This window comes from Podarcis raffonei, chromosome 6, assembly GCF_027172205.1.
Source record: "Podarcis raffonei isolate rPodRaf1 chromosome 6, rPodRaf1.pri, whole genome shotgun sequence".
In the NCBI taxonomy this organism is placed as follows: Eukaryota; Metazoa; Chordata; class Lepidosauria; order Squamata; family Lacertidae; genus Podarcis; species Podarcis raffonei.
Window position 1 is genome coordinate 16,306,597 of NC_070607.1, and position 17,496 is coordinate 16,324,092.

At 41.5% G+C, this 17,496-nt stretch overlaps 1 protein-coding gene across 2 annotated transcripts; it reads left to right on the forward strand.

Moving 5' to 3' along the window:
• The first annotated feature begins 180 nt into the window (after positions 1 to 180).
• RO60 (Ro60, Y RNA binding protein) lies at positions 181 to 16,979 on the forward strand. 2 transcript variants are annotated; one of them, XM_053391445.1, is made up of 9 exons: positions 183 to 477; positions 8,995 to 9,597; positions 10,205 to 10,425; positions 10,571 to 10,717; positions 11,785 to 11,922; positions 12,852 to 12,968; positions 13,700 to 13,813; positions 14,825 to 14,971; positions 15,630 to 16,979. In XM_053391445.1, the coding sequence occupies exons 2-9, from the start codon at positions 9,018 to 9,020 to the stop codon at positions 15,780 to 15,782; spliced, it is 1,617 nt and encodes a 538-aa protein (XP_053247420.1). In that variant the 5' UTR covers positions 183 to 477; positions 8,995 to 9,017; the 3' UTR covers positions 15,783 to 16,979. The 2 variants fall into 2 exon arrangements, with proteins under 2 accessions (XP_053247421.1, XP_053247420.1); XM_053391446.1 differs by lacking the exon at positions 13,700 to 13,813 and having other exon boundaries at positions 181 to 477.
• The last annotated feature ends 517 nt before the right edge of the window (positions 16,980 to 17,496 follow it).

Below are 17,496 nucleotides of genomic sequence, written 5' to 3' on the forward strand. Positions count from 1 at the left end.
TAGCTAAGTGGAGAAAGCGTCGCTAAGCTCACTCGGGCCTCACTTTTGAGGTGCGGAGGCCCAATTCTTGAAAGTATGGAGGCTCCTTTCCCGTATGAAAAGGGATACATGAGCGACACCTCTCATTCCTCCATAAGTGAATCTTATTTATTAATTTATTTATTAGATTTATAATATCTCAGGGTGAGTCATAAGCCAAGCGGCGGTTGGCTGAGGGGTGAGGATGAGAGAACTGCTGCTTCTCGCTCCATCCGGGCCTTTGTTTTCGCGGCGTGAGGGAAGCGCCGGCCGGGAAGGCGGGGTCGGGCGCCGACATCCGGGTCCTGGGGGATGGCCTCCCTGAGCCGCTGCATCCGGGTCCTTCTCTCGTGAGGGAAGTTGTCAGGAGCCGCCAGGGGTCCTGAGGCGGAGAACGAGAAGCCTCCGAGCTGCCCGCCGGGACCTCCCCACCCCCGCACCCCGCCGAAGGCCGCTCAGGTACGGCTTCTTCCTCGGGCGGCGAAGGGACGGGACGCCGGAGGACCCGCCCTGTCCGCCTCCCTCATCGGCTCGGGCGAGTCGGCGTAGGGAATCCTCCCCTCGCCTCTGCTCGCCCTGAAGGCCTGGCGGCGGCGCCCAGCCTTCTCTCGCCGCCCCAAGCGCGCTTACTCCACACACGCGTTCTCACGCTCACACGAGCACCGCGAACCGACAGCAGCTGACTAGGCAGTGTAAACCTTTGGCAGTTGTGTTTTTGCGCGGGTTTGTGTTGCTCTCCCAGACAGGCGGCGTTGCATCCCCCCCCCGCCTCCCCCCCCCAAATAGCCTTCAAACTCCTTTGCGGGGTCCCTTTAGCACGGGTTCAGTGGAAGACTGTGCGCATAAGCAGGGGACCGCGCCGTGCATGTTGTTGGGTTTATTTTGTTTTTATTACTTCGTTTCGCCTCTAATTTTATTTCCTATTTTCATGCTGTGAACCAGCCCCGAGATCTTCGAGTCTTGAAGGGCGGTATACCGCTTTAATAGAATAAATGGACGTCATTGGGCGGTGTGTGTGAGAAAGAGAGAGAATTTATGCACAGTAGTGCAACAGCCTAAAAAGGTGTCGATCTGCTGTTGCCGGGTCAAAATAGGAAACTTCGCAGGAAGTTTTGGAAGAGTGTGTTTTGTACATCTTGACAGCTGAACGCGCATATACTGTATAGTGTAAATCAAATCAAATCAAATTTATTAAAAACGGTCACAGACCAGATTAACTCGTACAGCTAGTCAGCACAGCATAACACTGGAAAAAACAAAGGACAATTTCAATACAGATTAGGCCATAACAGCAATTTAAAATTAGACAGCGTAAGTAAAATTAAGTATTTGCCTTCACCTGCATATTGGCATTGGAAAGCTCTTGTTTCCTGCGCCTAATAGCGGCTACACAGAATTTGGCAACATTGATCGTAATTTCAGGGACCTTATCTTCTACCAGGGCTCTCATACGTTGGAGTTCTGGTTCATTTTTAAGCTTTTGTAGAACTGGGGCAATAAAGGTCAGGCGTAGGTCCTCGTAGTAACTACAGTGCAGCAATACATGCAGATTTGTTTCCACTTCCGATGAGCCACATGGGCAAACACGTGACTCATATGGTTTGCCCTCATATCTGCCTAGCAGCAGGGCAGAGGGCAGAACGTTAAATCTGGCCAGGGTAAAGGAGTGTCTGTACTTAGGTATTTGTAAATCAGCCAGATAATTTGCGGGTGAGAACCCTCTCCCAAAGTCTCTAATTGTGGCATATTTATCCATTTTGCCCATATGACATTGCAGTTCTATGTCCCTAATGCGTTGAAGCACTTGACTTCTGGCTCTCTCATATCCTGCCGCTATCAAGATCTGCGGGGAGAATCCCAAGCTTCTTATCTTTTCAAACAGGGAAGCTTTCCAGGTAGAATGAAAGGTGTCTAAGAGTGTTAAAGGAGCCAAACCGGCCGGGAAAAAAATAAGTTTTAACCAGTAGTGTATCTTTAGAATCCACAACCGCGCGTTAACGGGTGGTTGTCCAACTTCTAAGCGGACAGCTATATTAGATACACAGGGGGGGATCCCCAATAAACACCGATAGAATTTTGTTTGAAATGCCTCCATAGGCGCAAAATTTTTAAAACTGCAAACCTGGGATCCATAAGTGAGTTGTGGGAGTATTTTTGCAGCAAAAACCTGGGAGGCCGCCGGAACGTATTTACCCCCTTTCCCGTGAAAAAATCTTGTAAGGGCTTTATTGGCCCTTCCTGCATTGGCAATGGCGTTTTTCATCTGTTGGTGCCACGAGACCCTTTCCTGAAAAGTTATTCCCAGGTATTTGAAAGTTGCTACCTGGTCAATAGGTTGACCATTAATTCTCCATATGTGTTTCCTTCTTTTCTTTGAAAACACCATAATTTTAGATTTGCTGTAATTTATTGATAGTTGTTCCGCTTGACAATAGTCAGCAAGTGATCTCAAAAGCTTCCTCAAGCCAACGCAGGAAAAGGAGAGTAGGACTGCGTCGTCCGCATACAGAAGCACCGGGAGGGGCATACCTGCCAGATTGGGAGGGTGGGCATTTTCTTTTGCCATATTTACTGCTAGAGAGTTGATATAAAAATTAAATAGCGTTGGTGCGAGGACACATCCTTGTTTAACCCCATAGTGCGTTTGAATTTCTTTAGTTAGATGGCCTGACCGATCGCATCTTACCCTCACCCTGGTGTTTTCATATAGACCACGGATAAGACATAATAAGCGTTTATCTATGTTTGTAGCGCCAAGCTTTTCCCAGAGTCTGTCCCTTGGTATTAGATCAAAAGCCGATTTAAAATCCACAAAAGCTGCATATAAAGACCCCCCTTTTCTAGAGTATTTGTCTGCCAGGTGTTGAAGGATAAGGGCCTGGTCTATAGTTGAACGCTTTGCTCTAAAACCTGCTTGTGCTTCTGATAGAATATGCTCTCTTTCCATCCACTCCACTAATTTATCACATAAATGAGCAGCGTATAGTTTACTAATAATACTTAATAGACTGATTGGTCTGTAGTTAGCTGGCTCAGTTCTGCTTCCTTTCTTGAATATTGGAATGATGATGGCTAAACCCCAGTCCTCGGGGATAATAGCCGTTTGATTTATACTAGTGAACAAGGCGGCTAGCACAGGGGCCCACCATTCAACATTTGCCTTAAGAATTTCTGGTGGGATATTGTCAGCACCCGGGGCTTTCCCTGATTTAAGAGATTGAATAAGGCCAGTAATTTCTTCTGTGGTTACAGGGGGCCATTCCTTGCCAAATTCACTTGAAGCAGGAAGCAGAACTGGGACCAGCTGATTTGATGAATATAATGAGAGGAAATAGGCCTCCCATGCTCCAGCGGGTATAGAGTATTCGACTTCGATCGGGGAGTCTCTCCAGCCCTTTGCGATTGTTTTCCAAAACGTGGCAGAATCTTTCCTTCGGGAGGCCTCCACTAGGCACTGCCATTCCTCCCTTTGTGACTGGAGCTTTTTCCTGTTAATCAAAGCTTTATAACTGCGTTTTAACTCAAACCAGTCTAATGGAAGCGAAGGTAAGTTCGCTGATCTATAGTTCCTGTACTTGTCCAGCAGGAGGCGTTTCATAGCCATGCATTCTTGGTCAAACCAAGGTTTGGATTTATTAGAGTGTAGAGATTGCCATGGCGTTTTTTTGTTGGTCAGATAAGGTTGTAGAGACGAAATCAGTTCCCGGAACATGTCTAATCTAGCCTCAGGAGTTGGGGAATTAACGAGGTTCTCCTTTTTAGCAAGAAAAGTATCTGAGTGAAGTCTTTCTGATATTTCATCACTCAATTTGCTGGACCATTTAATACGTGAATATCTTAGCTCCATGTTTTCGAAACATGGGGCTACAAGTTTATCAGAGCAGAATAGATCTTTTCTTACATCCAGTATTAAACAGAGCGGTAGATGGTCGCTGTCAACCCTCTCCACCACTTTACATTCCCGTGCTCTGCTCAAAAGGTTAGATGACACCAGGATGTAATCGATAGTGGAGGCTCCCATGTTGGATATAAATGTAAATTCCCCACTGGGTTCTCTGTCGACACGACCATTTAATACAGTCAGATCCAGATTGTTGGAAAAACGTAGGAGGCATAGGCCTGCGTAGTTGCAGCCCTTGTCTTTTGAGAGCCTTGGGGGAATAGAAAGGGCTTCTTCAGAAATGGGAGGTACGTCATGGAAATGAGCATATAACGCTTCGTCTGATTGGCCAATTCTGGCATTTAAATCTCCAGCCAGCAGCACTGCCGCTGCAGGAGTTTGATTCATTAGCTCATCGACATATGATTCTAGTCTATGCCAGATATTTTTGATAAGCTGCTTGCCTCTTTGGGGAGGGGCATATATATTAATCAATAGAAGTGTGCAATATCTGCATTTCATTAATAATGCCATGGCCACACTGCTCAGAGGCTCCAGCTCGACGAAAGATGCTCTCAGCCTTGTGGATATTAGAATGCCTAGCCCACCCTTAACTCGTCCCCCTTTGTTGCTTGGTGAACCCGCGAGCGAAAATGAGGCAAAACCATTTACATCTAAATCCCCTGTTAGCCATGTCTCTTGCAGGAAGACTATATCATGATCTTGAATAAAATTGACAAATGATTGGTCAGTCGCCTTGTTGAGCCAACCAGCAATGTTCCATGATAAAAATTTAAGATTGGCTTTATCACAGTCGAGTCTTTGTCAATTATTAGCTAATGTACTTTTAGGGTTTATCGCTTTATGTATCGGTCGCCTATCGACTTTGTATGGCGGGCTATCCAGCCGCTCTATGATTTCAATAGGTGGATGCAAAGTGCTCACGTTTGTGAACACCGGATCTTTATTATGCATAGATTCCTTCTGTGGATATTCTGTTGCGGCCTGATTTTGGCCCAATTCTGTTTCATCTAGGTATCTCATTTTGTCCCATACGTCTGGTGGGGTCACCTTAGGGATATTTCTCCTTCGAGGGGGTGATGTAGTGCTCTCCTTGAAGGGTGGCACATTCTCTCTTGGTGGAAAGTTAATCTCCGCTTTGATCTGAAGGTTGCGTGTTGTGGTCTTTTTTTGGTCCCCCTTAATAACCTCGTTGCCAGAAGCTCTCTCGGCCAGCTTATCTCTTAGCTTGTCTAGTCTTCCCAAGATGTCAGTTTGTATTAATGGTGGGAACATCCAGAATTGGTCAATTAGGATATTTTCTTCCATAGTAAAGAAATCCTCACCTTTGCTCGCAAGGCATTGCGGATTCTGTTTGTCAGGCCAGAATTTTGAGAGTTGTTTCCCCTTTCTAAGATTTGCCTGCTTAGTTCTCAAAAGGGGGCTCAAAGGAGCCTTATTTTCAAAGAGCCTAAGTATTGTTATCCGTGCTTTTGAAAAGGCAGGTCTTGACCTAAAAATAAACTTGGCCAGGTTCTGATCCCTAAAAGTGGTCAGTGCTCTCACTGAGTGACCATCATAATGTAGATATTCCACCGAGATGATATCATTAGATTTAACCATTCCTGGCAGTATGTCATTTAGGCTAGATACAAAGTTCATTATTCGCTGTTTCCCTGTGAGGAAGCCCTTAGGCTTCGGGAAGTTCGTGAGTACCAATTTGTGGGGATTTAGGATCAAATTCCAATCTCTTTCCTGACTGGAGGCTTGCCAGGTCTGAAGGGGGGTATCATCTCTACTGAACACTTCCTCCTCCCCGCTGTTCGATTTGCTAAGTGTTTTATTGCCTTCATAGGTAGAGGCCTCTACTTCCACAGCATCAGGTTTGTTAAATAGTTGGTTATCCAAGGACTGAACTGTTACTTCTGCCTTCTCACTTGCTACTGGAGTCAGCCTTGGCGAGTCCTCCTTAGCCGGTTGCTGTGTAACTATCTTTGTTTCTCTCTTTTTACCCTTCTTTTTGCTGCCCCGTGTGGTCGATTTATTTGGGGCCGAGGGAAGAAGTTTAAACAATTTCTGCCAATGTATGCTTCGATTACTGCAGGTATACTTGGCTTTCCTTGTTGTTTTGATATTTTTACTTTTCTTCACTTTTGCCCTTGAGTTATGTCTTTGCAAATTCTTATTTATTACTGGTTTGTTCGTCCCCACTAGCTCAACTGTTTTATGTTCTTGGGGCTTATCATTTAATTTCATCTCTTTTAATTGAGGTATGAAGTTTTCTACTAACGTCAGCAGTAGCCCATTCGTTATTGTTAGATAATTTTTTATGTTGGCTAGATCAGTACTTATTGCTAAGGAATAATCCAAAGGGCGGCCGTCACTCAATTCCGTTTGAGAGTATTTTGGAATAGGTATCTGGTTTTGATGGGTTGATGTAATTTCTTTCGTGGGCAGCTGTTCCTTAGTGATAGAGGTATTTCCCTCCTGAAGTTCCTCGGCTAAAGCTAGTTCTTGCGCTAGGCTGCATGGGGAGTTAATATTTCCAGTATCTTGATATATCTCTTTAAAATGAGACGTCCAATCAAGAACAGTAAGAGAGGGGGGTATTACTTCATCAAGAATTAACTCTTTTTGTGGACTCTTACCCTCCTCCATCTTAGGAAAGTAATTTGTGATTTTGCTTTGTCTTTTACCAGGGCCCGGGGGGCTGATTGCCGAGTCAGGCAGTATACCCAACTCCTTATATGTTCTTCTAGTAAAAACCATGGTAAAAGTTGTCTTGATATAGAGAGAGGGCAGTTTACCCCAGGTGCGACTGCCTTAAATTGGGGGGCAAGTGGGGGTATCAATCTATATTCCCACCTGCTCTCTGCAGCAGCTTCCTGATGTACTCATCAACAGCCTCAGTATATTTCTCTATTTTGCGTTCTCTGCTTTTAGATCTTGCCGATTGTCCTAAGCCTGTAGTTTTCACCTCAATCATGCGACCAGTGCTGTTTCACAGATGCTGCAACCTAGTCAGAGTATAATAATAAAACAATGCTGCCAAAGGGACAGCAGTAATAAAACGGCTAAAAACTACATTAAAATTAAAATTGCCTTATTTAGGCAATTTATGTGCAGCTGGAAAAGGATAATAGTGGAGTTTGGCTATAGCGCATGTACAGCTATGATAACCTTGTATTTCGGGCCCTAGCTTAGTCTTTAGAGTGTGTTTTGTACATCTTGACAGCTGAACGCGCATATACTGTATAGTGTAAACATAATGCAGACTACAAATTCAATGGCTCCTCCCGCAGGGACTTGCCCCTGTCTGGGTTAAAATCAGGGACGGAGGAGGTTGTTCTGCAGTTGAATAGGTTCATCCCTCTGAGGGCCTTTTCAGTGGTGCTCCATTTGTGTAACATCCTTCCAGCTTAAATAAGTTGGCAGTGATTCTTCTGTTAAACAGTTTTCACCTGCTGAAGCATGTGTTTATCGAGTAGACTGGCTTTTTTTGCTGCATTCTGGCTTGCTGTCCTGCTTTGGTGGTTTTATTTGCCTGTTACTTGAGATTGCACCCTGTACTTGGATAATTTGTCAAGGAAGAAAGGATGATATCTACCTGTCTGGTAGGCAAGATTGGGACTTAAAACTATGTTAGAATTTGGGTAGTGAAATGATCTCGATTTCTGTTCAAAAATATGGCCAACGTTTTATTTTGTGTAATATCACTGTGCCCTTATAACTGGAACTTGTCTAGCACAAATAATTGTGTCATATCATTGGAATCTTACCATTATTAAGAACAGCAGCAAAAACCCGCATGTGTAACAATATGTTATCTAGAAATATATGGTGCATCTCTGGTAGGGCATAGTATTATACCCCTAAAGCAGCTAGCACGTTTTGTTTCTTTTGCTATGATAGTATAAACTCTTTGTTCCTTAACTTAAATAAGTACAGTGGTACCTCGGGTTAAGTACTTAATTCGTTCCGGAGGTCCATACTTAACCTGAAACTGTTATTAACCTGAAACACCACTTTAGCTAATGGGGCCTCCTACTGCTGCCGCGCCGCCGGAGCACGATTTCTGTTCTCATCCTGAAGCAAAGTTCTTAACCTGAATCACTATTTCTGGGTTAGCAGAGTCTGTAACCTGAAGCCTATGTAACCTGAGGTACCACTGTATTCCTCCTCTGATATGCTTGTTCTCTGTTAAAAAGGATTTGAATGGTTTTGGAGAAAGAGCCGCAGTTCAGTTGTAGAGCATCTGCTTTGCACACAGAACTCTCCGGTTCAATCCCTGGTGTCTCTAGGTAAGTTTAGGCGTGGCCTCTGCCTGAAACTTTTGGAGAGCCTTTGCCAGTCAAAGCTGACAGTACTGAGCTAGATGCACAATAGTCTGATTCACTATAAAGCAGCCTTGTATGCTTGCTGCAACAGTAAGTCGAGAAATGAATGGTATTCTGTGAGTGCCAACAACAATTCCCATATCTCAAACATTAAATCAGAAGAGTTGCATGGGAAACAGTTGTAAAGTACTATTATATATGGAAGTGTGTGCAATAATTATGGTTTAAGCCGACAAAAAAACTCCTAGTGTCATATAATAGCATAGAGTACATAAATAACTTTCATGAGTCCTTCTTTCTTAAAGAGTAAAAAAGTGACTTTGTGTGCATGGTTGGCCAACTCATTCCATAGGTGTGCTCAAATATATTTTATCAGTATTCAGGTGCCAGCGTCAAATGTTTCATGTTAGCACAAATAGGTTTATAGGACTTAACTTGCCTGGCTCTCTGAGGATTGTGCCCATAGATAATAATCCAGAAATGGTTACAACTTCATATTTAAACTGGTTTTATGAATGTGTCCTGTTTTAAATGGGCATTGGATGTTGCTACGGTTTATTTTCAAGTTTTTTATTTTAAGAACTTATGAGGCTGTAACATTTAGATATAACTTGTGGACAGTAGCAGAATCTCAGAATTATGGCACAGTACTTTTTGTGCAGCATAACTATATGCATGCAGATTAATAGATCTCACTATAGATAAGGTAAGCCATAAAAATTATATGTCTATTTGAAGCATTTCCCCCCTATTTTTCAGGAGCCACCTCACATTGAGAAGCGATGGAAGTAGCAACAAGTCAAACGCAACCTTGCAATGAAAAGCAGCTGCCAAATTCTGAAGGTGGATACGTGTGGCAGGTTACCGACATGAATCGACTGCGCCGTTTCTTGTGTTTTGGTTCTGAGGGAGGTACTTACTACATCAAGGAACAAAAGTTGGGCTTTGAAAATGCAGATGCTCTGCTGAGGCTTATTGAAGATGGCAGAGGCTGTGACGTGGTACAGGAAATAAAGACGTTCAGTCAAGAAGGGAGGGCAGCAAAACAGGAGCCAGCATTGTTTGCGCTTGCCGTTTGTTCACAGTGTTCTGATTCCAAAACAAAACAAGCAGCTTATAAGGCTGTCCCTGAAGTTTGTCGTATACCAACCCATCTCTTCACTTTCATTCAGTTTAAAAAGGATCTGAAGGAGGGCATGAAATGTGGCATGTGGGGCCGTGCCCTAAGAAAAGCTGTTGCGGAGTGGTACAATGGGAAGAATGACATGGCTATTGCTTTAGCGGTGACAAAATATAAGAAAAGAAATGGCTGGTGTCATAAAGATCTTCTCAGGTTATCCCATCTAAAGCCTGCAAATGAAGGTAACAACAACTGGGAATTTTCCATTACAGCTATAATTGTCTGGAGTAAGCACTGTCTGTTTGAGTGTGTTGGAAATGAAAGAGTGAGGAATGAAGCCTCCATAAAACTGGGGAGCTGTTGTTGCCCAGGCTCATTTAGACGTTGCAGAAATGAGTGACCACGCATTTTGAAATCAGATACTTAGACAGAAGTGTAACCGTGTGATTTTACTCATGGCTTTCATCGTAATGGGAGAAACGGTTCTTAGTCTGTTACTACCATGTTAAGTAGAATGACAAAAATCTCACTTTAAAAAAATCACTTTTTTACTTCATACTTATGTATGGTCTGTTTCATTGTATACAGTGAAATGAAGGGGAAATGTCTCTCAAATAGCTAATAAATTATTGGTTTTTTTTACATTATAACTGAATTATCTCTGATCATAGTTTCGATATTTTTCTGCAAGCTGTAAATGTAGTTATACTGATGTGCGTTTGCGTAATCTGCTGGAGATAAAAAACCCGGTCGCTTACTTGACAGTTGGGGGAAAACTTATTATTAACCATCCTGTTAATAAGCTGTTATGCAAGAGTTACTGAGTATAGCTTTTTTCTATTTCAACAGGCCTTGCCGTAGTCACTAAGTATGTAATGAAAGGGTGGAAGGAAGTCCAAGAAGCATATAAAGACAGCAAGCTTTCTCCTGAGACTGAAAAACTGATAAAGTATTTGGAGGCAGTGGAGAGGGTGAAGCATACAAAGGATGAATTGGAAGTGATTCATTTGATAGAAGAATATAGTTTAGTTAGGGAACACCTTCTGACAAATCATTTGAAATCTAAAGAGGTGAGTGCATTAAATTTGTTATGTGCACTAACTGTGTAGTTAACGTGATGATGTATAATTGCCTGTTGATTCTTAAATGGTTAAATGTAATATATCCTCATTTTAAAACACCATATCCTGGTCTTTCTATCTCAATCTGTACAAGGTGTGGAAAGCATTGTTACAGGAGATGCCCTTAACAGCAATGTTGAGGAATCTAGGAAAGATGACAGCAAATTCTGTTCTAGAACCGGGAAGCCCAGAAGTAGCAGCAGTTTGTGAAAGACTAAGAAACGAAAAACTTCTTAAAAAGGTGAGACTCTCATGTTTGTATTATGCTAATGCAGCTCTGTGCAGTTGAAGTAGATCATTCCGATAATAGAAATTGGTGTTGAAGGTGTAGCTACACTTGCAACTCAAAACAGCAATTTCACACTTAAGAGTTTTAGAATTGCAAATTTTGATTGAAATATATTGAACCTGCAAACAGTATAGAGATGGAAGAAAGTTGGCCACTATTTCTAGTTTAAGGAATTGCGGGTGTTGTGGATAAGGTTATAAAAACAAGAATCTTATGAGGTCTTTCTCCTGCACATTGCCATATGTTCAGGAAATCGATTGATCAAGGAAAATGTTGGGAAGCATTTTCTCAGAAAAGGATAAAGTATTGTGGAATTGACAAAACAACAGCACGTTATTACTATCTCCTCCATTCTGAGCACCATTTTAAAGGACCATTTTGTAGGAAGAACAGAAACCTTTTACTCAAATGGGAAATAAATCTTTCTTTTACTCAATTGGGAAGAGGGTTAATCCTGCAATGAGGGTTCTAGAGTAAAGTATGATGGAAAGAGTAGAAACACATTAATTGGAGGCAGAGGGTATTGATGTTTCAACATCTTAGATCTGATGTGAGGGCATCAGAGAAAAGTTGCTAAAAACAGCAACCCTAAAACAAATAAAAAACCTGAATATCTCAGCATACAGTCGTACATTGGTTCTCGAACAGAATGCGTTCTGGGAGCCGGTTCTACTCCTGGAACCATTTGAAAACTAAGGAGAGGCCTGCAGCCAATTGGAAGTCGCGGAAGCCACACTGGACGTTCGACTTCCAAAAATCTTTTGAAACCCGGAAGACTCACTTCTGGGTTTCGATTGTTAGGGAGCCAAGGCGTTTGAAATCCAAGGTACAACTGTATATTGTGTGGACATCTTGAAATACCCCCTTTGGTGTAAAGTGAAGATTACACAAAAGTTCAGAAAAAGTAATGTAAGCTAGGATGGTCAGAAGACAACTTAAGATGACAACACTTTTTTTTTGTATTTAGAATATTGTTTTGTCAATTATATGTCTTTGAGAATGCAGCCCTCTTTTTCTAGGCTCGAATACATCCATTCCATGTTTTGGTTGCACTAGAAAACTACAAAGGAGAACGTGGTTATCGGGGGAAACTTCGCTGGCAACCTGATAATGACATTTTGGAAGCACTTGATGCCTCATTTTACAAGACCTTCAAGGTAATTATCAGTTGTAGCTGCAGAAGTTCACACCTGTTTTAACGGCATGTTGATTTAACCTTTATTTTGAATCTATCCATACATACACGTATAGTATAAGCCTCCAGATGAGCAATCTTCATTTAAGAAAGTATTCAGTTTTAATAATAAAGGTTTAAGGACAGGATGATTAGAGTGTCTTAAGGACTCTGAAAAAAACAGAAATCTTTTGCTTCTCTGCCTCCTTTCTTGTCCTGGCTAAGTCCCATGGTGACCCATTCTGCAGATTACACTGCTTCAGCCACTTCCTCCTACTGAGTTCCCTGAGGCCTTGTATTTGGGGGAGAGAGAGATTATAAAGAACAACATCTTGTGCATCCTTCTCATACTGTCTGGTCTTCTAGTTCTGGGCAAGAGCCAGTGTTGTGCCTGTAGCGTGACTTCCTTTGCTCGAGGGTCCCTCAAACAGACCTGGAGACTTGTGGGGAACAGGGGGACGGGGGACGGGACGACGACAACCAGTTTGCACAAGCTGCTTCCTTTACTGTGAGAAGCAAAGTTACAGGGAACCAGGCAGAGGGCCTTCTTGGTAGTGCTGTCCTCCGTGTGGAACACCCTCCCTTCAGATGTCAGGAAGATAAAGAACACAACTTTTAGAAGACATCTGAAGGCAGCACTGTATTGGGAAGTTTTTAACGCTTGAGACGTTACTGTGTTTTAAAATATGCTGCCCAGAGTGGCTGGGGAAACCCAGCCAGGTGGATGGGGTATAAATAATAATTTTTTTTATTTTTATCATCATCATCATCATTATTAGCAATTGACATAGTTTGGACATCACCCTCTTTTTCTTCAAGGTAGCAATTGCTTGTTCTCAATGTATGCTTATGCTATGAAAGCGTAATAATAACAACCACTCTCCCAATTTACCTCTCACACTCTTTCTTTAGACAATGGAGCCAACAGGGAAGCGTTTCATGCTTGCAATTGATGTCAGTGACTCTATGTTCCAAAAGGTTTTGGGTAGTGTGCTGAATGCTAGTACAGTTGCTGCAGCAATGTGTATGGTAAGTTACGTTTGTTTCACCAAATTATTTCAACCCAAATTTGAATGCTGAAGTAGCTTTCTGTTGTCTTTCATGCCCAGACATGCACTCTGCCTACAGACCTAATCAAGAGACACTTGAAAACTTAAGTGGGGGGGTAGTGTAAGAGAGTAGCTTAGAGAGTCTTTCCTCATTTTTTTAAAGAATTACTTTAAAAGATAAAAGCATGCTTGCAAAGCAAACATAATAACCCCATCTAAATTTTTATCATCTAAAAGTATAATGCAGATAATCATGCATGTATTTGGGGTGGTTGTGGAAAACAAACAAACAATTTAGTGAGGGAGCAGTGTCCTCCTTTCTACTCCCAAATGTCTCACGTTAGCACATTTAGAGCAATGCATAGAGATGTGAAGGCCTGGGGGAAGTACAGGAAAATTGGGGGGAAATGGGTTTCTTCCCAATTTTTCCATTTTCTCCCCAGGCCTTCACATCTCTAGGAAGGCACGAAGGAGCCAGCTTGAGCAGCAAAAGGGATACAAGAGGATGAAGGGATCTGCTAAAGAGTGATAAGTTTGACTGAGAAGTACAAGAGGAGAGGAGTTGAAGAGGAAATGTGGCTATAGCAATGGACACTGTGAAAATCCTGAGACAGACAGTGGTACCCTTAGGTCTCCCTTCAGAACATAGAACACAAAATGAAAATAACATGGCTTCATTTTCTGTTTTCTGTTTGGTTTAACACTTACCAGGTTGTTGCACGAACTGAAAAAGATTCTCATATTGTTGCCTTTTCCCATGAAATGGTCCCTTGCTCGGTGACTGAGGACATGACATTACCTCAAGTGTTACATAAGATGTCTGAGGTATCTAAAGCGTTTATATTTGTCTCTAATTTTATATGTGGAAGTTCAACTAATTGTCCTGTATGCAAAAAGGGACTACTGGTAAACTTTCTCCCTCATTTTGAACAAAATATTTTATAAATAATATTTTGAAGTATCTTGTTCACTTTCAGATTATTTTTTCACCTTTAAATTAAACTGAAGCTGCTTTTGATAATATTTTCATGCAGTTTTCACTGTTCTCCAATCTATATATAATCCTATACATATGGACTTGGATGTAAATCCACTTGTGTTCAGTGGGATTTTCCATCTAGTAAGTATATTTAAGATCTTAAAATCAGTGATTAGTTTGTTTGAAAAGATGGAATCGAGAACTTCAACATCAATAGACTCAACAAAAATATAGAACTAAAATTCATTTTTGCTATTGAACATCATTATATGTACATGACACTTTACATAGTTGCATGCCAAAATCGAAAAAATAAAACCAAACCCTGGCGTTAAGAGTTTACACCGTAAATTTCAAAAGGAGGAGTAACAGGTAGAGAAGGAAGAGACAAGGCTAAGATGGAAGACCAAGGGCAGTTGCCTGTATTTAAGCTTTGTCGCAGTTGAGGCTGAGCATAGATTTGAAGTGATATTGGAAGGGAGAGGGAGAAAGAAAGAGATATTATATAGGAGTTCTAAGGATAAGGGACAGAAAGAGAATGTGGCTAACACTGTTGTAAGAATAGGAGTCTTTGGGTCAATTGCTGGCAATAGAGTTTGAGTAAATGTTGTGGACAGGGATGTAAAAGTAAATAAGAGCACAGAGAGATACTAGGGCAAAACCTTGGAGAGCTATATGGGTAAAAACAAAAAGTTTATCCTGGATGCTGAAGAGTATAGGAAGTCGTCAGGGATTTGCGGAGGGCTTCTCAGAGTGCACCAGTGTGAGAGATGAGTAGAGTTTTGAACCGAAGTACAGTTCCCATCTAAAACGTCTGCTGACTTGTTTTGCTAATAATGGTTTCTTATTTTTCCTAGATTCCAATGGGTGCCACAGATTGCTCTCTTCCATTGCTATGGGCTCAGAAGACAGGTGTAGCTGTCGATGTCTTTATTGTGTTAACAGATAATGAGACATTTGCTGGAGATACTCATCCTGCCACAGCCTTGAGGACGTATAGAGAGGTAAAATGCCGTTTGTACAACTTTGCCATGAAGTTGTTTCTGTAGGAAATAGCTGATTTTTAAATAGTTCCCAGCTTTTAAAAGGATGACTGCTATGTCGCAGAAATAAAAACTCTTTAGAATCATTTATGCGTGGCAGTTGAAACTACGATACTAGTGGCTGGCACACTGTTAAAAATATTCCAGTTTGCAACAGCACCACTCAAAAATAAAGCATTTTCTTCAAACATTTTGCTCACTTCACATTTACTCTGGTCAGTATCAGTGTAAGGTGCTGTACTTTGTGGCTCTTCAGTGGGTCTGCATCACAGTCAACCCGATTTGTGCATGTGTGGCTATAAAAGCTCTCCAAAAGCCAAGAAAATGATTTCCGTAGGTAGGACAGATAGGCAATGGCAGTAGGAGAGCCAGTACAACCTCTCTTTTGTCCTAATGTGCAGCAGCGGGGGATGTTACTGTACTGGAAAACAGATGGAATTGGAAACCCAGGGAAATTGTCAATGAATACTGTCTTGCATGCAAAGAGGTGGGGCAGGTCAGCCGGGTTTCCTGTATCTGTCACAGTAAAGTGTAAAAGACTTGGCTTTTGTAAAGAGTTCATACTTGGTTGTGCAGCTGCACACTGGAAAAAACGTGTTTCTTTTTCTTTTTCCTTTAGAGAATGGGTATTCCATCCAAGCTGATAGTTTGTGGGTTGACATCCAACAGTTTTACCATTGCAGACCCAGATGACAGAGGCATGCTGGACATTTGTGGCTTTGACACAGGAGCACCAGATGTCATTCGAAACTTCACTTTGGATTTGATTTAAATCTGTGAGCACCTGCTTTACTGAATCTGTTACTTGCTGAAGACTTTGACCTGGGACTTACCAGTCGGATTGACTGACTGTACTAACTTATGACTGAGTTTGACTCATCAATTGGAAAGTTGAACTTTTTTAAAGGGGATGTACAGACAAGTAGAGGCAGAATCCACTTTCTGGGGAGATTGTTTACGTCTGTTGCATATAGTTTTAAAATAGCAGTGGAAGGCCTTATAGAAATACCTATGGAACACCATATGTGTTTAATTTTATTAATAGCTTACCAATAGCAAGGTATTCCATCAATTTATACATTATTTTCTGAGAATAATTTTATTCTGTTACTTCCAGGATGGGAAGTGATTTTAAGATTTTACATTGTGTTGGGTTAATAACTGTTTGCTGAGTAGCTGTTACTCATTGTATTGAAAAGGAAAAGTGAGACCAAGTCTGCACTACAGGTTAACTCACTTTTATTAATGTGTGTTGGTTCACATTGTGTACACCACACTTAATTTTGGCAACTTGCTGCTTTCAGTGCTCCTTTTATTTGTAGGGGATTCTGTTTCTATAAGTGTTGGGATATTTTTTGGACAACTGGATTGTCCCAAGGGATATGTGGGTGGTGTTTGGTCTTCAGCCTCCTCCTTCATCATTCCTTGTTTCAAAACAAGTCTTGCAAGAATTGCACGATTTCGTAGTCATGCATTCTCATCACACTAATCCACGAATAAGCATATTTTAAATTTTATACGTTTGCTGATATGAAGAAGGATCACCAAGCAAGTTTGTCTTTTTGCACATTTTAATCAAAGGCAAATGAAATTACAAACCTCACCATTTGAAGCACAGGGACAAGGAAGTAGAGAGGATTGTTGGCAAAGATAAAAATTGGGACAAGTAATTTCATGCTAGTAAATGGTGTAGGGAATATGCCCTGAAACAGTCTTTTAAGTGTGATAGCACTGAACCTGTACAGGTTTCCAGGTATTTTGAGTGCAGTTGATGCCAGCGAGAAGCTAAATTCTAGTCAACAGTGATTTGTGGTATACTATTAGTGCAGGCAAAGCCCATGGACCAACCTTGTAGTTTTCACCTCTGCTATGTATAATGCACTAGACCACACAACTGTGATAGGGGTACAAAAGCTACATATATTTTAAACTGAATGGGGGAGTTTTAATTAAATTATAATGGATTTTTTTGGTCTTTTCCGGAGCTGAATGTATTGGTACATACTACTACCATTACCTTATCTATGAGCATTATAGGTAACAAACTGCCCTTCTTTATGCCTTGTTCACTTTGTTCAAAACCCATTTCCTTCCACCAGCTTCTACGGAAAGTTTTAATATATTGAGTTCTTCTTTACAGGGCGCTAGTGTTAATCAGTGCAACTGGTAGAGCAAAATTGATACTTATGCATGTATATTGGAGTCCTGAAATACGCCGTATAATACAAAAAATAACAACCACACCCTTCCTTTCTGATGTTTCAGTCCTAGGTTGATAAATTTCTTTCAAGTGTTCTTTTGAAAACACTTCTCAATGCAAACACTAATCTGTTGTCAAAATCCAGTGTAATTATAGCAAAGTAATTACACAGTGCATTCTGCAAACATTTTATAGTCCACAGTTTGTACGGGCCTCAGCCTAGTAAACATTTGATTAAATTGTAATGAGCAGGGATGCAGCAACTGCCTGCATCTTATCCAGTCAC

Coding starts and splice junctions, on each gene's coding strand:
- RO60 (XM_053391445.1), top strand. CDS start 9,018: ATGGAAGTAGCAACAAGTCAAACGCAACCTTGCAATGAAAAGCAGCTG. Junction 10,426..10,570: donor ATCATTTGAAATCTAAAGAG/GTGAGTGCATTA, acceptor AATCTGTACAAG/GTGTGGAAAGCATTGTTACA. Junction 11,923..12,851: donor CATTTTACAAGACCTTCAAG/GTAATTATCAGT, acceptor CTCTTTCTTTAG/ACAATGGAGCCAACAGGGAA.